The 21,391-nt window shown below is 46.2% G+C and overlaps 2 protein-coding genes across 4 annotated transcripts in view; both read left to right on the plus strand.

The window, feature by feature from the left end:
- The window catches only part of SMARCB1 (SWI/SNF related BAF chromatin remodeling complex subunit B1), a 37,623-nt gene extending 26,136 nt beyond the window's left edge, over positions 1–11,487 (plus strand). The window contains exons 8-11 of one of the 3 annotated variants that reach the window (XM_081339105.1): positions 9,937–10,127; positions 10,393–10,428; positions 10,524–10,655; positions 11,210–11,487. In XM_081339105.1, the coding sequence (XP_081195231.1) occupies positions 9,937–10,127; positions 10,393–10,428; positions 10,524–10,655; positions 11,210–11,249 (399 nt within the window). In that variant the 3' untranslated portion in view covers positions 11,250–11,487. Of the gene's footprint in view, positions 1–9,936; positions 10,128–10,226; positions 10,429–10,523; positions 10,656–11,209 lie in introns of those variants that run through there. The other 2 variants (XM_081339107.1, XM_081339106.1) reach the window with 2 other exon arrangements.
- Positions 11,488–17,543: 6,056 nt separating this feature from the next.
- The window catches only part of SLC2A11 (solute carrier family 2 member 11), a gene marked incomplete at its 3' end in the record, with an annotated part of 62,745 nt that continues 58,897 nt past the window's right edge, over positions 17,544–21,391 (plus strand). Inside the window, exon 1 of the mRNA XM_081339012.1 lies at positions 17,544–17,652. The remainder of the gene's footprint in view (positions 17,653–21,391) is intronic.

Below are 21,391 nucleotides of genomic sequence, written 5' to 3' on the forward strand. Positions count from 1 at the left end.
CCTCTTTCAAGACGGCGGGGAAGCTACCCTCACTCAAAGAAGCTGATATAACTGCCTGGAACCAGCTTCGTGTCCTCTCCCGGGCTGCATAGACCAGCCAGGAAGGGCACGGGTCCAATAAACATGTGGTGGAGCTCAGCCTCCCCATAATCCTGTCCACTTCCTCCGGAGTCACAGAATCAAACTCCTCCCAGGTAATATCGACAAGACCGCCCGTGTCCTGATCGTCAGACTTTGCCTAGTCAGAGTCCAGACCGGTCCGAATCCGAGCGATTTTGTCCGACAGATGTTGATTAAACTCCTCGGCACGACCCTGCAAGGGTTCCTCCCTCACCTCTTGATTAAGGAGGGAGCGAGTCACCCTAAACAGGGCGGCCGGGCGATTATCTGCGGATGCGATAAGGGTAGCAAAGTGATTAGACCTCGCCACCCTTATCGCAGCGAGATAAGACCTAATATAGGCTCTTAGTCGCAATTGGTCGGATTCAGATCGGCTGGATCTCCAACCGCTCTCTAGGCCCCGTCTCCGACGCTTCATCTCCCGGAGCTCTGCGGAAAACCATGGAGCTCGACGGGATCTGCACCGGGTCAGGGGCCGCAAGGGTACAACTCGGTCAAGAGCCTCAGTGGCTGCCCTTTCCCAGGCTTCCACTAAGGCATCTGCCGAGCTGTGAGCGAAGGAGGCAGGTGGGGACCCCAGCGCTGCCTGGAACCTCTCGGGATCCATTAAGCGTCTGGGGCGGTACCATCTAATTGGTTCCACACACCCACGGCGTGGCGTGGCAAAACGGAAGACCAGCCGCAGGAGATGATGATCGGTCCATGACAGGGGCATAACAATTGGGGAGCCCCCACCAAGATCATCTAACCACCGTCCAGATAAGAAAATCAAGTCAAGGGTGTGGCCTCCCACATGAGTCGGTCCCGAAATTACTTGCGTCAGGTCCATGGCCGTCATGGAAGCCATGAACTCCCGAGCTAACTCAGATGATCCTCCCAGAGATGGTAGATTGAAGTCCCCCAAAACTATAAGTTTCGGGAACTCAATCACCAACCCAGAGAGGACATCGAGAAGCTCAGGCAGGGCTGCTGCTGTGTGACTAGGCGAAAGGTACACCAGCAGCAAGCCCAACTGCGCACCAGGGCCGCATCTCAGGAAGAGAGACTCACACCCGACTATCTGGGGAATGGTGGCCTCCCGCGGGCACAAGGTCTCCCTCATAACAACAGCCACTCCCCCACCCCTACCCTGAGCCCGAGGCCGGTGTAGCACCCGGAAACCTGGTGGGCAAAGATCAACCAGAGGAATACCGCCCTCTGGGCCCAACCAAGTCTCCGTGATGCAAGCCAGGTCCGCCTGCTCACCCTTGACCAAGTCACGGACGAGAGGGGCTTTGTTAGCAACAGACCTGGCATTCAAGTACACCAGCCGGAGCTCAGGAGGCTGCACATCCTCACTCCCGGGACCTTGGGGCGGAACCAGAGGGTCGGAGTGCCTCACCGCTTGCAAGCAGCGGAGAGGCCTTCCCTGAGATCGATACGGCCCTCTGTTCCTACACCTGCTGCCATTCCCTAACGTCGTGGGAATGGGTAATCCCACGACCAGCCAAGTTTGAATATCCAAACTTTTCATTCAAATACACCGTCTCAATATTTGTTGTGACTCAGGGCCAGCCTGTGGGTCCGGCAGCCGGCTCAGATGTCTCGGATGACTCAGATGAGGGGGAGGAGGAGGGTGTGGAAGACGAACTGGCTGATGATGGCTTGGAGGCTTCGCAGAGCCCCCAGCCGGGGCCCTCTTCTCAGCTGCGTGAGCCCGATAGTGCGGAGGATGATGACCCACAGCTGGCCCTGTTCAAGGACGCCCGACGCAGGAGGCAGTCGAGCAGGAACAAACAGAGAAAGGCTGTGGGACTCCTCGGGAGGAGGCACAGGGAGGCCACGCCCTGAACTCTAAATAAAAGGAGTGTTTGGGGAAGGGCTGGTTGCTGAAAGCAACCCTTCCGTTTGAGGATTCAAGTTCCAGTGTTTTTGTTTCTTGTTCTGTTGTTTGAGTAATAAATCTTGGCAGACGCTTTTCAGCCTCAGACGCTCTCCAGTCTCTACTGTTTGAACAGGGGTTTGCCTTATTGCAAGGCCGGTAGCAGGCTGGTTCAGAACAATATTTTTACATTTCATATATTATAAAAATATTATACTTATATATTTTATCCCTTTTATATCCAAGCTTTAACTATTCTTTTGACCACGTTCAAACAAGTATTTAATCATAGAATGCACTATCTAGCAATCTTACTATGGGGCCTCTTTATATCCAAACTGTATTTTTTTAACTGTATTTAAACAGGTATTTAGTCATATAGTATTCCATCTGGTACATTGAATCACATCTCTTAAATCTAATTCTGATCATCTGCTTTTGCCAGGTTGCTTTCCAAATCAGTAGGTTTAGCTTATCAAGTTGTATTTTGCAGATATTGTTGGGGATACAAAAGACAAACTGAGTAGAATATTCATTTTTTGTCTCCCATGCTTTAATGATTCTCCATTTTATTAAATCTTCTTTTTTTGTCCTCAAGTTTGTTTTGAAGTCCTGGAAGATAAAACATCTTTTTTATTTCCTTTGCTATAGCAAAATTTTGCGGATTTTCTTTTGTTTGTATTAAGTTGTAGTTCTCTTCATTTGTAGCTTTTATATTTAAGTCATTTTCCTATGATTTGTGTTCTATTGTCAGATTTATTTGTTCATTCTTTATCCTTATTTTTGAGCGTTATTGTGAGTTTAGGTTAGAGATATGTCCATTTATGTTATCAAAGTTGTTTTGAACCTCATCATGATTTAAGACAATTGCCGTTTGAATCTGTCACAGCATTGCATATATTTTTTCCTGGAATGTATTTGTTTTCTCTTGAGTCATTATTCTTGCAGATCTCTGATGTTCCACACTGGGGTCTTCAGGAGGAGGTGTTAGGTGTGGTTTTCTGTCACTTTTAGATAAATATACAACATCTATTTTGTCTCCCTCCTCTAGGTCAGGGGTGTCAAACTCAATTTCATTGAGGGCCACATCAGCATTGTGGTTGCCCTTGGGGGGCCGGGTGGGTGTGGCTAGGATGGGTGTGGCTTACTGGGTGGGTATGGCTAGGATGGGCGTGGCCTACTGGGTGGGCGTGTTCCTTCCTCCCTCCCTTTTTCCCTCCCTCCCTTCCACCCTCCCTCCCTTCCTTCCTTTGCCTTCTCATCTCTTTCCTTCCCCTGCACTCAGGAAGGGGTGATGGGAGGGGGAGGGATTGCCAGCACTAATATGCTGCTGCTGGCCATTCCTATACTATGTGAGTGGGTGGGGGCGGTCCTGTTGAAAGGGATGCCTCGTGGCTGCAAGGCTGGAGGTGCTGGTGGTGGTGGGGTGCTGATCTACAACCTGGTTGCGTCCATCAAAGCCAGAACACACTCAAACTAAGATCCACTGGAACCAGCAAGGAGCTGCCCTGCCACCTCTGTCCTGGCCCCCAGGTGTGCGCACAGGAAACGGCCAGTGCCGGCATCCTGGCTGAAGTCAGCCTGCAGGGCAAGACAGCCAGCAGGGATGACGGACTCTAGTTATGTGCATACCCAGGGGGTGGGGTGGGGTTGCCCCGTGGATTTAAGGCTGTGTGTATTCTGGTTTTGATGGATGCAATCAAATTGTAGATCAGCACCAACCAACCCCCCCCCCCAGCACCTCCACCCTCATGCCAGCTTCAGAGTGTTGCATAGGATGCCAGAGTTTGCAGAGGGATTAACCTTAAAAGGGTGTAAGATATACGTAGACTGTGCAGTATGTAAATCATCGAAATCCAAGGTGTTCCCAGTAAGCAAGAAGAGCACAAGGCAGACAACAAGGGTTCTAGAGCTGATACATGCAGATTTAGTAGGACCAATGCAAGCCAGCTTGGGAGGAGCCAGGTATGCACTGGTCATTGTAGATGACCATAGCAGATTTGGTTCTGCTATTTGCTGAAAAGCAAAACAGAGGTGCTGCAGAAGTTCAAGCAATGGATAAGCTTCGCAGAAAGAAGATATAGGCAGCAGGTATGTCAGCTGAAAATTGATGGGTTCAGAATTCATGTCAGCAAGTTTTCAACATTGGTTGGGAAAGCTAGGAATAAGACATAGACACACAAATCCTTACACAGCAGCTGAGAATGGCATGGCTGAAACAGGGAATGGAGTCTTGCAGACCATGAAAGACTCAGTGCTGGAGAATTCTGGTCTGAGCAGGTCGTATTGGGGCAAAGCCATGTTGACTGCTAATTATTTGGTCAATAGGCTGTGGAGTTCCTCTATAAATGATACTCCATATATGCTGTGCTATATGGGAGAAAGCCATCTCTAGCACATTTAAGGGTGTTTGGAAGCAATGCATTGGGTGCATATTCCAAAGGCAATTAGGAAAAAAGGGCAACTAAAGGCTATAAAGTTCAGGTTTATGGGCTATGAGCCTGGCTCAAAGAGCTATCGCTTTAGTGATGAAAGCAGAAGTATTGTAATTTCCAGATCTGCTAGCTTTGCAGAGCAGAATTGGGGGAGAATTGATGCCAATTCTGGGGATGATCCACTTAGTGATGGTGACTCACTTAGTGATGGTGTCAGCGTTCAGGGAGGAGAAGCTGAAAAAGGACAAGCAAACGAGTTAGAAGAAGATGGTGACTGATATGAAGCAGGAAAGGGTTGACAATCAAGAGCAGTCAATGCCACACAGGTCAGAGCGATGAAACAAGGGGATTCCACCTAACAGGTATTCTGCTGGGAAAGTAAAGGTGTGTGATGTATGGTATGAGCCAAGAAACTATCAGGAAGTATTGGCACTACCAAAGTGGAGCAAGTGAAGTGGAAAGAGGCCATAGACAAAGAAATTAAATCCATGGATGAACATAAAGTGTTCACCTCTATGACTGCCACAAGGCTACAAAGCTGTAGGATGTAAATGGATATACAAAAAGAAAGTGTTACCCAACAATGAAGTCCACTATAAGGCAAGATTAGTGGCACAGGGGTTTTCACAGAAGAAAAATGTGCACTTGGATGAGGTATTTGCACCAATGGTAAAAAGTGAAACTATAAGGTTGGCACTAGCGTTGGCAATGGGCATAAAATTTGGTACTTTGATATAACCACAGCATTCCTCAATACAGAGTTGGAAGAAGAAATTTACATGGTTCAAGCACCAGGGTATGAAAGTAAAAAGCCTGGCACTGTGTATAAACTGAATAAGGCCATTTATGGGCTGAAGCAATCAGTCAGAAACTGGAACATCTGTTTAGATGTGGCATTGAAGGGTCTTGGGTTCAAGAATTGTAAGACTGATGGTTGCATATAGTGGGTGGGGATTGCCAATTATTAGCATTTGTGGATGATCTTAGCTTCATTGCAAAGGATCTGGCTGTGTGAGGCATGTGATCCAGCCTGGGCGTGTCTTTGTCTTCTCTGTGTTGTTGTTTTTCTGATCTCCAAGTTAAGAGTTGTTGATGTTCCCCAGAGCTGAATGAAACTGTATGTATCATGTTTATATATATTTTATAAAGTTTTTCTAAACTATGCCTCCTGCTCATTTTGAATGTGTGCTTATTTTTTGAGTGTTGTTTAATTGTGAGTTTAGATTAGAGATATGTTCATTTATGTTATCAAAGTTGTTTTTAATCTCATGATTTAAGACAATTGTTGTTTGAATCTGTCACAGCATTGCATATATTTTCTCCTGGAATGTATTTGCTTTGTCTTGAGTCATTATTCCTGCAGATCTCTGATGTTCCACGCTGGGGTCTTCAGGAGGAGGTGTTAGGTGTGGTTTTCTGTCAACTTTAGATAAATATGCAACATCTATTTTGTCTCCCTCCTTTGGGTAGTCTTTCACCGATGCCATAGTCTCTTTCATTAGCTTTATCAAACAAGCCCATCTTAAAATCCAAACAACCAAATCTTGTGTAGTTCTTATCTTTATATATAGTTTTTGTTATCTAATACATTTCTATTGTCAAAGCACCACTGAAAAGAGTGTTTTGTAACAGTTCTTTTTTTCAGAGATCTTATGATTATCAACCAACCAAGATTTCAGTCCAAAATGTTTAACCACTTGAAAGCTTTCCAGTGACTTACCTTTAGAAGATTAGCCAAAGGCCAAAGTTTTTCTTTCTCTGCAAACAGTTCTTAAACTTAAAAATGCAGCTCAGTGTGTTTATAATCCCAAAAGTCAACAGTTTCTAAACATATTTAGTTTCACTCTGTATTAGATAGCCCAATGCTTTGTTCCCAGCTGTTTTTTGCTATTTCTGGGCATCTTGCCAAATTCTGAGTCAGTGCAACTATACTTTTCTTTAGTCTTCCACTAGGGGTCAGTAGCTGTTCATTTTCCAACTTTTAAAGCAAACAATTGTTATTCTTTTAATATAATTTTATCAATATTTTTTCAGGTATGGAATCTTTTCCAGAAAATCAGATACAAAACAGAAGATCAAATTTCCCACCCCGTTTCAAGCAAACTGTTCACTGCTGTTCTGGTTGGTGCCTTTGGACTTTGGCTGCAAGTAGCTTGGGCTGGTCACTGAGGTGTAGCCAGCCTTTCTCCTGTCAAGTTAGAGGGGTTCCCTTGGATTGAGCGGGATGACCGCCGTCGTTCTGCAATCATCTGGATGTCTCTCTTCATTGCCTCTCTGGGGCGACTTTAGAGTCCATTTAGGGTCCCCTGCCAGGGCAGAACTAGCCCTGGGGTGCAGAACTCTGCAATCCCTTGGTCGCGTGCTACGGTGCAAAACCAGAAGTCCTTACCTCACTCTTTTTGAGGATCTCATCACCTCTGTACAAAAGCCACGGTCTCTGCCTTTCCCTTTCTCTCAACTTAGTCATCTCTTCTTTATTGGTTTTGTAGTCTACTCATTTGTTTTTATCTGTATGGTAAAATAGTTCAGAGTACTTCTTCCTGCATTCACATTCATTCATCACTCATTAGTTCTGTTTTGGTTGTTTGGCTTCTTTAGTCCTGACTCCATATAACAAAGTGGACAGAAGCCCCTCTGACAAAGAGCAACTTTGTTCCCATCTTTCATCGGGCCTTCCTTGCTACAGACCACATGCTGCTCCACAGCAGTTCTGCTAACAATGTCAGGTCTACTGACTTCTTCCATCAACTGTCCCATCTTACTGTGGAGCTGTAGGGAGACATCTATTGGCTCTCCAGAGAGCTTGATCTTGGCATAATGTATTCAATATATGATAGCAGTAAGTCCTTGACTTACAACCACAATTTGGGCCAGAATTTCCACTGTTAAACAAGACAGTGGTCAACTGAGTCCTACAGATTTTTTGTTAGTGAATCACTGCAGTTTTTAAGTGAATCACATGGTCATGAAATAAATCCTTATTCCCCCATTGACTTTGCTTGTCAGAAGCCAACTGGGAAGATTTCAAATGGTCAACATGTGACACCCCCCCAGGACACCGTAACCATCGTAAATGATTTTCTCTGCATCATCTCTTGATTACTTTGCATCATCTCTTGATTTCTTTGCATCATCTCTTGAAGCAGTTTTAATGAAGTCTGTTTCGCTTTGAGCAGTGCTTATTTTTTCACAACATTGCTTCAATAGATCCCTGTGTTGTTGGACTAGATTGTCCTACTGAGGGTGCAGAAGAGATTTTTTTCATAAGTCTGGTAGTGTTTGATGAACTCATTTTACAGCTTACAGTCTAAAGCCAAAACAGTATCTATCTAAGTTTAGCCAAAATCAAAAAAAGTAACTTTAAAAAGTCTTTTCCCTTGCAATCTCACAACAGGGCACTTTTGTTATTTGCAGCTGTCTCCTCCAAGGTCACTGTTGTAAAAACATTTTTTTCCATTTCTCACTATTTATTTATACTGTCATTTCTTCTTTCACCACTAGATGTCCTCCTCAGCTTATTTACCAATGTCTGATATTCTTTAGAAAGAGCACTTCCCCTTCTTTGTAGTTACTCGCCGCTTTTAACTTTAATCCTTCTGTGGGTCTTTACTTTTCAACCCTTTCCCATCAGGGGCTCAACATTTATAATCCTCAAGGAGAAGGAAAGAAAATTCTGGCTCACCCAGCCTTGGCACGCAGTTGAGAATCAGCTGTTTTGTGGTGCTTCCTTTCCTTCTGGAGACAACTAGGGCTGCCTTGGCTCACCTGGCAGCCTTTCCTCCGCTTTTTCAGAGTGGTCTGCAGTCCGCTCTGATCGGTTGCCACCTGATCTGAGTTCCTGAAGTATCCCTACCTTCTTCGTGGCCCTCCAAGGCAACTTTCCGACCCTTTAAGGCAGGGGTGTCAAACTCAATTTCATTGAGGGCCGCATCAGCATTGCGGTTGCCCTCAGGGGGCTGGGTGGGTGTGGCCTGGGTGGGCGTGGCCTACTGGGTGGGCGTGCCTAAAGTGCATATGGCCTACTGGGTGGGCGTGGCCAGCTCTACATTGTTCGCATCAAGGGTGCCTATGGGGGCCTGGGCAGGAGTGGGACAGATCTGAGGGTCTCTGGCAGGAGGAAGGTCTCTGGGCCAGGGTCAAGGCAGTGGGGGCTGTTCCCTCACTGTTTCCAGGATGGCTTTGCGGGCCGCATGAAACCACTTCACGGGCCGGATCTGGCCCCCGGGCCTTGTGTTTGACATGTCTGCTTTAAGGGTTGCTAGGCGAAGAGAAACCAGACTGGAAAGCCGAGGCACTGACTTTTTTCCCAGTTGTCCCGTCGGCTGCCAAACAGGAAGTCTATACTAGCCATTTCTATAGCAACAAGCCTACCTAATCAGCAAAAACAAAATCAAAGTTTCATTTTTCCCCCCATTGCAAGTACAAAATCCGAAAGCAATTTCCAAATGGAAACTAAATTAAGTATATATTCTCTTCTTTGGATAAAGTCAGTTTAACCATCTCTGCTTCTCCTTGCTTTGGGGAATAGTATATGCTTCTCTCCGCGTAGCAGAGTGAGCACCTCTTACTCGTCCCAGCTTCTGCCAACCTAGCAGTTCAAAAGCACGTAAAAATGCAAGTAGAAAAATAGGGGCCACTACAGTGGGAAGGTAACAGCGTTCCATGCACCTTTGGCGTCTAGTCATGCCGGCCACATGACCACGGAGACGTCCTCGGACAAGCGCTGGCTCTTCGGCTAGTCGGAAATGACTAGCACGCATGTGCGGGTGACCTTTACCTTTACCTTTATATGCTTCTGTTTACTCATTAATCTTTATCAATTGTCATTATTTCAGTTTTTTAACCCTAAAGGGAGAAAACACCTTTTCTAGTTTTTGATATTTTACAAACTTTATAAATTACTCAAATACATAAAAAGGAAGAAAAGAAACTCCTTCATTAATGATGTCATTAATGGTCTTTATATTTAATCTGAGTTTCATTTTTTTATTATGCTTCTCTATTTTCATTACCAAAGTCTGCAGAACAGTTGGATTTTCAGCTGCTACTTTTGCTTTATAAGCAGTATAGATTTTATTTTAATAAGTTAACTGCTATCATTTTTCTATGTTTGGCTAAAAGACCTTTGATGAATTTTCTTTAGATTATAATTGTAACTTATCCTGAAAGATGGAAATATATGCATTTTTATAGGAATAAGCAAGTCCTATGAAGAAGGTTCTGATGGGACATCAAGCAAGAGTAGTTGTCTTGCATGACACCTCTGGGTACCTCTGGATGGTTCCATTTCTTTGCTGGGGTTTCTTTCCTACCCACCCCGAAATCTCCTGAAACAGGTGGAGCATAGAATCTGTTGTTCTCCAGAGGAAGGCAGCCAGCAGGCATGGAGGCCTTGTGTTGAGGGTCAGTCTGTAGCACTCTGAATCAACTTAGTTTGATTCCATAGGAGAGGGATGGCTAGATTCAGGTTTGCCTGGCATATAAAAAATGGAAGACTTCACCTGTGTCTTCTGCTTCTAGCTCAACATTCATGTGGGGAACATTTCCTTGGTGGACCAGTTTGAGTGGGATATGTCTGAGAAGGAGAATTCCCCTGAGAAGTTTGCCCTGAAGCTGTGCTCAGAGCTTGGACTGGGTGGTGAGTTCGTCACCACCATCGCTTACAGCATCCGGGGGCAGCTGAGCTGGCATCAGAAGACATACGCCTTCAGGTATTTATGCTCTGATCCTGTCCCCAAGTGGGGGGATCTGAAGGATGATTTGTGGACCTCTAGGTATTGCTGAATATTTCCTTTGGCTGTGCTGCTCAGGACTGTTGGGAATAGACATTCTGAGAGGCACAGCTTTCCCACTCCTACCACGTGGAGTTCAGCTGTTGTGACTGCTAGAGGCTGTAATGCAGCATCTCTGCTTCCTTGCACCTGGGAGTCCAAGTGTCTTCCACAATCTGAAGCCAACTTGTCTGCTTAACTTCAGATCCAGTTCCTCTGGATGTGGCAGTCCGTATAGGATGTGAGTGAGAATAAAAGGATGTGACCCCATATTCCAAGGTTTGGAGCTCAGGATTTGGTTATCCCTGATTCTTCTCTCTCATGTCATCCTGTTAGTGAGAACCCCCTGCCAACTGTGGAGATTGCCATTCGTAACACTGGCGATGCCGACCAGTGGTGCCCTCTGCTTGAAACCCTCACGGATGCAGAGATGGAGAAGAAAATCCGAGACCAAGACCGGAACACAAGGTACTGCCTGGCTTGTGGAATTATTTATTTTTTCTGCATGAGGTCAAATGTATTTCACCTAAAGTAGCCCCACAGGGAGATAGATGGCAAATAAAATTAACAAATACAAGTGAAAAACTTTCTGTCTTCCCAGTTGTTTCATAGATCTTAAAATTAGAATTAACTAGTTCTGACGACCAGAAGAAGGGTTAAGAGAAAGTTTCCCAGAGTCTTCAGATAAAGTTTTGGATGGTTCATGGATCACCAAACAATGTATGAAAATAATTTAATAAATACTACTTTAATAGTTCTAATAACAACAACAACAACAATGGATTGTCCCATTGATCCTGAGGAACCCTGGCTAATTGTGCCCTTGTGGTTTGCAGGGAGCTTGCCTTAAAAAATGTTCTTGTGCCATGGATTGTGCTGAATTCCATATACTGAAATGGGAATGATGGTTCATTCTACATGCACAGGAGTTGTTCCTGTCTTCTCTTCCAGCCTATTTCCCAGTTTAAGCTGAAATTGTGCCAAGAATCTGCTGATGATGAGTCTTGTTCTCTTCTCTGCAGGCGCATGAGGCGTTTAGCCAACACAGCTCCAGCCTGGTAACCTCTGCAGAGGACCACCGCCCACCTGACTGACACTCTGAAGGACTGGTCTCCTCCTTGAGGCCTGCAGCCCTCTCTGGACTAGCTGGGCAAGCCGGGGGTCCCTTCTTTCCCCAGTCTCTACCTCTGGGGGTCCATTAAAGACAAATTGTGGCAGCTGTCCGAAGCTTCTTTTTCCCACGCCGAAACAACTTTTTAAATAAATAATCATTTGATTTCCATCAAGATGGAAGATGCATTTCCAGATTCCTTTGTCCCCAAATGTATACTAATTATTTTCCTTTTTTTCTCTGTCCGTGTGCCTAGCAGTCAGTTTTTCTTTGCAATATTTGGGGAAAGGGGGGATCACTAAGCCACAATGTGGTGCATTTGGTTTTGGTGTAGCTTATTATATGATCTCAGCTCATTTCTTTAGTAAATGGTGGTTACTAAAGTATGATCTAGGACACAGGTCGGCAACCTGCGGCTCCAGAGCCACATGCGGCTCTTTCAGCCATCTCCTGTGGCTCCCAGTCCTCCGCCATGTACAGTCCAAAAAACAAAACAAAACACGGGACTAAAAAAGTTCAACCAATCAACTCAAACTTCTCATGGAAAAAAAAACTTGTGAAGTTTGAATTGATTGGTTGAAGTTCTTTGGTTTGTGGGACTGCCCACAAACCTTCTTCGGACTGCACATGGCAGTGGAGGAAGAGATGGGAGGACTGCTGGAAAGGTGAGCTGGGGTCAGATGGGGTGTGCGGGTGGGGTGGTGGTTTCTGAGCAGCATATGGAGTCTCGGGTGCTGCCAGACCCCCCTCCTTCTTTTCCCCCTTTTCCCTCTGTGTGTGTGTGTCGGCTGGTAGGGAGGCGGCAGTCTGGCAATTTCCTCCCCCATTTATGTGTGTGTCAGACCCGCGGGGAACAGGTGGGGGGGCAGCAGTCTGGCGTTTCCCCCCCTCGTTTGTCTGTGTGTGTGTGTGTGTGTGTGAGAGAGAGAGAGACCTGCGGGGAACAGCTGGCGGCAGTCTGGCATTTCCCCCCCCCTTGTTTGTGTGTTTATGTGTGTCGGACCCGCGGGGAACGGCTGGTAGGGAGGCGGCAGCCTGGCATTTTTTCCCCCTCGTTTGTGTGTGTGCATGTGTGTGTCGAACCCGCGGGGAACGGCAGGTAGGGAGGTGTCAGTCTGGCATTTCCCCCCCCTCGTTTGTGTGTGTGTCGGACTCGCGGGGAACGGCAGGTAGGGAGGCGTCAGTCCGGCGTTTCCCCCCCTCCATGTGTGTGTGTGTTTGTGTGTGTGTGCTAGGAAGGCAAAGCCTGCCAGCTCCAGGCTGGCCTTTCCAGGAGAAGCGTGCGGTCAAACTGTCAGGCCAGACATCCCTCCCCACCCCTTCAGGCGGTTGTAAGCTGGCAGGAATTGATTCAACCTGGGACTTGACTGGAGACCGGACTCGTCACTCTGCTTTCTGGGCCGGGAGGGCGAGGATGCTGAGGAGAGGCTTCAGTCTGCGAAGCTCAGCTTACCTATCTCTCGCTCCTCGGCTCCTGCCTCCGCCAGTCCTGCGCAAACTCCCAGGCCGAATGGGAACTGCATGGTGCAGCCAGCAACTTTCCCTGCCCCCGCTTCCATCCCTCCCGGCTTACCTAGCCCAGCGTCTGCTGCAGGAGAAGCCAATAGCAGGCGTGGCCTCCCTTGGTGTCGGACCCGTGGGGAATGGCTGCTATAGGTGGCTGTCCGGTGTTTCCCCCCCTGTGTGTGTTGGGCCCACAGGCTCGACACACAGACGCAAACACCAGACTGCCGCCTCCCTAGTGCCCTAGCTTAGTGCCCTTGCGAGATATGGAGGTGTTCCAGGCTTGCGCTCCACTCCCCTCCACTGTTGGTGACTCTCTACAGCTGGCCCCAACCTCCGCTGACTGGAGCCCATCGGTGGAGGTCGGAGCCGGTGGTACAGAGTTGTCAGCCGATCAGCGGCCCTGTGTATGCGTCCTCCTGGGCTCACGGGAGCTCTGGTGACTCCGTAAGTCCGGCCCTGAACTTCACAAGTGGAAATTGAGGGAGATTGCCAGGAACATGAGATTGGCATTTCTCAGCCCGCACTGATCTCGCGCTCCTTTCTTTGTTTCAGCTTGCTTTCTGTTGATCAGCGTGTGCGGAGAAACGCCTATTCCCTCTGCTGCACCGTCCCAATTGCTTGCCTTGCAGCAAGGCAAGCAGTTGGGACGAAGACTCGAGTTTCGGTGTTTCTCCGTGCCCGCTGATCAGCGGGTGCGGAGAAACGCCCATTCCCTCTGCTGAGCCGTCCCAACTGCTTCCCTGGAGTACCTCCATATCTCGGCAAGGGCACTAAGCTGCCTCAAAAGCAGCCACCACTGCTGCCACCAACCTTTCTGTTTCTTCCGCCCGGCAGGCAGGCATTGCTACTCCTGCTGCCAAAGATGGTCCAGTGTCTCGACAAGCGCACTTGGCCGCCCCAACAGCAGCCGCCACCGGTGGGGCGATTGCCTGCTCCTTGAGGCTTGCTGCTGCCATGGGAACCGGCACGGGGATTTGTTTTTGCGGGGGAGGCGGAGACTGACGAAGATGCAACAGAATTCCAACGTCTCTTTTGCCACCGCCTCCACCGCTACTGTCGTCGGCTTCCGCTACAGCTGAACCCGGGCAGCCTCCTCCACCCCCAGCAGTGGCGTCCGAGGATTCTCCGGTTTCATCAGAACCAAGCAGCAAGTGAAAACGTTGGCAGTAGCGGGAGTGGTTTCAATTGCCAAGTGTCCCCATGGAAATCAATGGAGGCGCCGCGGGTGGCCTTTTGATTGGTGAGTGAATGAGAGCGAGAGAGAAACGTTTTCGAGCAAAGTGTGAGTGAATGAGTGTGTGAAAGGCTTTTTAGAGCAAAAGTGAGGGAATGAGAGAACCAGAGAGAAGCTTTTGCAAACAAAACATGAGTGAATGAGAGCAAGAGAGAAGCTTTTCCAAGCAAAGGCGAGTGAATGAGCGGAGGGGGCAGGGCGGCTGCATGTCTTGCCTTAGGCTCCACTGTTGTCAAGCCTTGTTTTGCGTGTGCATGTGCATGCGCACATGTGCGCGTCCATTTTTTGCGGCTCCCAGTTTTTCCTTTTGTGAAGGAACCGGTTCCGAGTGGCTTTCACTGTTTCAGGTTGCAGACCCCTGATCTAGGAACTCAGTTAATGGCTTGTTTTAGAAGTAATGTTTCTTCCTCTGTTGCCTGTCCGTATGACAATTTCTCTGAAGTGCTTAAGTTAACAAAATGAGCTTCCTGATGTTTCTATTCTGGCTGTACATGAGTCTCTTTTAAGCAACACCTGTTATGATCTGCTTTAGTATTTTACCCACTTCTGCAATTGCCAGAGACTTCTGATTATATTTTAATAAAAATTTTCAGTCTGACATAACAAATATTGAAATACTATGGGAATATTTTAGAAGCTTTATAATGCTGGATTTAAAAAGGTTTATATTTTATATTATAAATATATTTATAAACTGCTGTGGACATGGCCTATCTGGATTTCAACGAAGTGTTTAATTCAGTTGCACATAACAAACTCATGAAAGGTTTTTCAGGCTTTGGCTTAACCACTGGGTGGTTCAGTGGGTAGAAAGTTGGCTCAAGGATAGAGCCAACTTTAATGTTAATGGGCCACTGTCTGAGACCTGTCACAAGCAGCCTACTCCCAAGCTTAGTTCTACGTCTTCTTCTGTTCAGCATTTAAATGATACAACAGAAAGGTTGCTAGGTAAGATTTGTCTTTTTGCTGATGACACAAAAATGTGTAATAGAGTTGATGTTCCTGGGGATATTTGTAACATGGAGAATGATTTGGCATGGTTGGAAAACGGTCAAAATGTAAACTGCAGTTCAGGGTTTTTAAATGTAAGATCATGCACTTGGGGGAAAAGAATCCTCTGGCAGGGTCCAGTATTGGGGGTCCAGTGTTGGACAACAGAAGAAAACATGTAGTTGTGTTCATAGCAGATGACTGCAAAATGAGCAAACAGTGTGGCCAGGTAGCTGTGAAGGCAAACAGAATTCTGGGATGTACCACTAGAAGGATCACCAGCAGGAAAAAGGAGGTCCTAATTCCGCTATATAGAGCTTTAGTCAGACCCCATTTGGAACACTGTGTCCAGTTCTGGAGAGCCTACTTTAAAAAAGATATAAGACTGAGCGGGTCCGAAGATGGGCAACAAAAATGCAAGCTTTGAGGGATAAAACATCAGGAGAGATTGAAGGAACTGAATACATGTAGCTTGGAAGACAGAAGGGAAAGGGAGAGGGGACATAGTGTAACAAGATGGTGGGTTTGTTGTCACTGTGAGTTGGGGGGGCATGAAGGGAGGATCAGCCAATCTCCCTGTACACATGTTGTACTTTGATAATAAAGACTCATTCGTTCGTTCATGATTTAAACCTTTAAATATATTAACCTTTCTAACCATGGCCTGGAGGTTGGGGACCCCTGTTCTAGAAGGCAGTATTTTCAGTATTAATCAAAACTCAAGAATACGGGGGCATAACCTCAAACTGACAGGAGGAAAATTCAAAAGACATTCTTCACAGAAAGAATAGAGGAAGCTTAGAACCAGCTTCCAGCAGAGGTTGTAGCTCGATCATAAGTAACTTAATTTAAACGTGCTTGGGTTAAGTATATGTCCATCTGACAAAAATAAAAATAAAAGTTTAAAAATTAATATAAATAGAAAACAAATATTAAAAGGGCAGACTTGATAGCAAATTGCACTTAGACTTATATAGTGCTTCACAGCCCTCTCGTGAGTAGTTTACAATGTCAGTATTTTGCTCCCAACAATCTGGGTCCTCGTTTTATTGGCCTCAGAAGGGTGGAAGGCTGAGTCCTCCTTGAAAAGCTGTGGTGGCACAGTGGTTAGAATGCAGTATTGCAGGCTAATTCTAGTGACTGCCAACTGCCAGCAGTTTGGCAGTTCTAGTCTCACCTGGTCAGCCTTTCATCCTTCCAAGGTCAGTAAAATGAGGACCCAGATTATTGGAGGCAACATGCTGACTGTAAACCCCCACCCCCCAGAGATGGCTGTAAAGGACTGTGAAGCGGTATATAAGTCTAAGTGCTATTGCTATAAAAGCACCCTGGTGGCGTAGTGGTTAGAATGCAGATTACAGGCTAATTCTGCTAACTGCCAGGAATTTGATTCTCGTTGGCTCAAGGTTGATTCAACCGTCCATCCTTCCAAGGTCGATAAAATGATGACCCAGATTATTGGGGGCAACATGCTGACTCTGTTAAACACCCAGAGAGGGCTGTAAAGCACTGTGAAGCAATATTAAGTGTTATTGCTGCATTTGAGATGGTCAGGATTGAATTGCTGACAATGTGAATGCAGAGTCAGCCTGCAATGCCTGCACTGCACCACCACAGTTCCTGGTGATGGACCACCAGGTCTTTTTTTTTACCATCAAGTTTTCTATGTTCCTATATAGGGCCTCCATATAAAATAGTAGCTGAGTAGATCTGCCTTTGGTTTGTTTGCTCTCCCAAATGTTAGGACGGGTGGGGTGAGAGAGCACCAGGAAATCCCAGCATTAGGGTTGGCTAAATGGGTAAAAGGCAGGGCGAAGCCACATCTGCTGCTTTCTCAAAAAGTGTGTCTAATAGTCACCAGGAGTCCAGTCTGACTTGAACTCCCCACCTCACCCCCATAAAAGGGAATGCAGTGGTCTCTCACTGACTTGTATAAATGAGAGAGACTCCCTTTATCATCTCTGCCCCCCCTCCCCATCCAATAATGCTTTCCAGGCTTTTTGCCATGTGGTAGAGTTGATATGAGGGTTTAGGCTGGGGCATACAGTTAAGGCAACCCCTCTGTCCCTCCTGAAATCTCAGGTTGGACTTGCCTGCACTGAATCAAATTCAGAGATCAAGACCTGGAGACTAAAATGACAATGTGGAAGTTTACCACAAGAAGGTTGAGGGGTTGGTGAACTGGTGTAAGGAAAACAGCCTAGTTTTAAATACCGGAAAAACCAAAGAGATCATTGTTGATTTCAGAAAAGGCAGGCCCAGCCACACTTCTCTGTGCATTAATGATTCACCTGTGGAGATGGTTACCAGCATCAAATTCCTGGGTGTGCCGCAAATGAGTAGTCTGGCTTAGTTGCTCAACAGTGAGAAACTGGTGAAGGGGGCACAGCAGCACCTGCACTTTCTGCATTGCATGAGAAAAGTTCACCTTCCTTCTCCTGTTCTGACCACTTTCTACAGGGGGACGATTGAGAGCATCCTGTCATACAGCATCACAGTCTGGTTTGGAAGCATCACTGCTTCAGACAGGAAGGCGGTGCAGAGTGATGACGATGGCCAAAAAGATCATTGGCAGTTCCCTCCCTTCCATCTAGGACATAGCACAGAAGCGTTATTTGAACAGGGTTTTTAAGATTATCTGGGACACTACTCATTCTCTTCACAACCTGTTTTCCTTGTTACCTTCTGGGAGGAGGCTTCGTGGTATCTGTAGCAGAACATCCAGATTCAGCCATAGTTTCATTCCATACAGCATTAACCTTGTGAACTCTCAGGCTTCCTCCTTCCGTTATATATTCAAGATGGACAGTATTTAATATTTTATTGTTACATATATGTAGGGGTGTGAGTGTATACATATGTTGTTTATAGTATGTTTTAGGTATGTGTCATGTATGTTTCACTTTGAGAACGGGAACTAAATTTCATTTTTGATGTGTGCTGTTGTGCCCACAGTAAAAAAATGACAAGATTATCTTATCTAAAACATACAAAGAATGGCTGCAGAATGGGAGACATGGCAGCAGTATTCTAGTATCTGAGGGGCTGCCACAAAGAAGAGGGGGTCACGTTATTCTCCAAAGCACCTGTCAGAACCCACCTCAACTCACATCTTAAGAAAGTAGAACTCTTGGAGAAAGTTTTTCCAAGCAGGAACATTTACTAAGAAATAGATAGCAGACATAATAGACAGGATCTGAGGGATTCCCTTACATCTTGATAATTTTAAAGTGCCCCCAAGCAAACCCCACCCCACAGTTCATTCGGTCAGTTCTCTCCCTTGGGAATGGCAGAATTCAGGGGAAGATTAGATTTGGTTTTAGCACAGAGGAGATAGTTAGAAATAAAATATAAATGCATTCTGACATCCTGCCGCCCTTAAAAATAGGAGAGATCCACCTGTAGAGGAAACAGAAATATAGATGTTAGCCTGGTTTGTTGGGATATTCTGTATGAAACTTCTTTAGCAGCTTCAGTGCTGTGATGTGACATTTATGGACCCAATCGTTTTCTGAGGAGGGAAGGTGTTTCCAAGCTACTAGGTATTGAATTGCTCTGTGATACTTTATACAATCTAGGATTTCTTTTGTTCTCCTTCAACCATGATTGGAGGTTGGGGGGGATTTTTGACCATAAGGGTGACATTCCCTTTTCAGCAAACTAGTGAAAAATTAGGTGTATTTGCCTAGGATTTTTGGGTAGTTCTAATTCTACTGTTACTGGATTTATGATTCTTTTAATTGGAAAAGGTCCTATATATTTTGGTCCAAGATTTTTACAGGGCTGTAGGGATTTTAGGTATTTTGTAGATAAATATAACATTTCTCCTATACTAAATGGTGTGGGTTCGACTCTCTTTTTGTCTGGTTGTGTTTTGTATGCTTGCCTAGCTTTGTCTAAAGCTTTCCTAATGATTGGCCAGGTGTTTTGCATTTGTGCAATCCATTCTTTCAGTGATGGGATTTCTGCTTCATTTGGGATTAGTTCTGGCATAGGGTTGAAACTTTGACCAGTGGCTATTTGAAAAGGAGTGTAGCCTGTGCAGGAGTGGACTGCGTTATTGTAAGCAATTTCTGCGAAGGGCAGTAGTAGGTCTGTCCAATTTGTTTGCTAGAAATTAATAAAGCACCTTAAGTATTGCTCAAGTACTGAGTTTGAGCATTCTGATTGGCCGTTCCCTTGAGGATGATGACTAGATGACAGTCCCTGAGTTGTTCCTAAGAGGGATAAAAATTCCTTCCAAAATTTTGATGTAAATTGCACTCCTCTATCAGATATGATGCATTGGGGTGCCCCATGCAGTCTGTAAATGTGCTGCACGAATAGTTTCGCTAAGATTTTTGTGGTGGGAATCTTTAGGCAAGGGATAAAATGCACTTGTTTGGAAAACAAATCCATAACTCCCCAGATGACAGTGTTTCCGTTGCTTTCTGGTAATTCCATTATAAAATCCTTGGATATTTCTTTCCTGGGGGCTGAGGGGTTCACCACTGGTTGTAACAGTCCAGACAACTTCCCTTGCAGCCTCTTAGCCGTTGCGCACATTGGGCAGCTGGCCACATAGCTTTTTACGTCCTTTTTCATGAATGGCCATCAAAATTGTCTTTTAATTAAATGTAAAGTTTTTACAAATCCAAAATGCCCTCCTGATTTCGTATCATGGCACAACTGCATGAAATTGATCCTCTGGGTGGCTGGTATACATAACCTCTCCCCCACTCAAGGTAGACATGTGTGCACACTCTTTGATTGTGCATACATGTCTATTTGTCTGGAACCATCTGTTTCCAAAGACTCTTGGAATTCGATTCCAGTTTAGCTACCCAGCTGCGGCTTTATTTTAGCTTGGGCCTTGGTGCTTACTGGTGCTGCCAGTAGTGGTTCAGGCATAAGTGGTTTAGAGTCAGTGGCTCATATGCTGTTGTATTGGGGCATGCGAGACAGTGCATCTGCCAGGAAATTCTTTTCCCCCGGCAAGTATTTAAGTGTGAAACAGAATTGGTGAAAGTGCTGAGACCAGCACGCTTGCTTAGGAGTGAGTTTTCTGGATGTTTTTTAGCACTTCCAAGTTTTTATGGTCTGTCCAGACCTGGAAGGGGATTTTATTTCTTTCAAGGTAATGACGCCATGTAAGTAATGACCACCTCACAGTGTAAGCCTCCTTTTCCCACACAGCCCAATGTTGTTGTCAATGCTGCAAACATTGACATGTTTTTGCACTGACAATATAAGAGGCAGACTTTTGCTTTAACTGTTTGGCTTTGAGTCACTAAAGTGCAGGAGGAATTCAACCCAGATGTTTTGAGAAGTTAAGAGCGCGCTTCAGAAGGGAAGTGAAACTTCATGAGTTAAACTAATTGGTGAATGTGATTCATGACGTGTAATTAAGGGAGGGAGATTCTGTATGATTTGATGTGTAAAGGGGAAGAGAATTCAGATTCTGGTATCCACCCATGAGTGCCGATGCTCCATTTTTATTATTATAGACTTTTTTGCAATAAACAATCATGCAGTGTACTTTGATCTGTCTCATTAATCAGAACCATGACATCATGCCAGAATCTTCTTTCTTTCAAACATCCTGGGAGTCCTGAGCCCCCGCCACAGTCTCTAGTAAGGGAGATAAGCTGGCAAAGATTCAGGGAAGAATCTTCATCGTGGGAAGAGGAAGCCTGGCTGCTGATGAAACCTCAGAGGAGGGAGCAATAGATGGCTTGCTGTGGGAAGATGAGTTTGGGCAGATCTCCAACCCTCAGCAGCTAAGTAAGCCTATCTGGTCGTCAGGCTGGAACCACTCCAGTGGAGACTACAGATGCCTTGAGACTGCAAAAGCAGAATGGTGGAGAGCTACTAGACCATCTGCCACTGAGAATTTGGGTGAGTGGAAAATCCTGTCTGCAGACCAGACAGCCTGCCAGCCCCAGGAGTCCCCTGCCAGGCCCTCCAGACCCACAGAGACAAAGGACCCCAGCCTGGGACCGCTGCAACAATGGGAGGTTGGGGAACCCCCACAGTGAAAGGCCAGCAACCTCTGAGGTTGCCACAGCTAATAGAGGCCTTGCAACAGCTGGGACTGGTGCAGAGGCCTGGAGAGCAGAAGCTGGTGGGGACGACAACAACAGCAAGGGTGGTAGCAGCAGGGCCCGAACGTGCAACCCCTGAACATACAGCAGGACCAGTGGGCCCAGCAGCAATGGGGGCCCTGGTAGCCGTTGAATCAACAACCAGGATGGGGCCAGCAGCAACTGGAGACACAACAGCAGTGGGGGCCCCAGCAACCATTGAACCAACAACCAGGGTAGGGCCAGCAGCAATGGGGGCCTCAACAACCAATGATGAGCCCACCTTTCAGAACAACCTTCA

This window comes from Vipera berus (genome assembly GCF_964194415.1).
Source record: "Vipera berus genome assembly, chromosome: 14".
Classification (NCBI taxonomy): Eukaryota; Metazoa; Chordata; class Lepidosauria; order Squamata; family Viperidae; genus Vipera; species Vipera berus.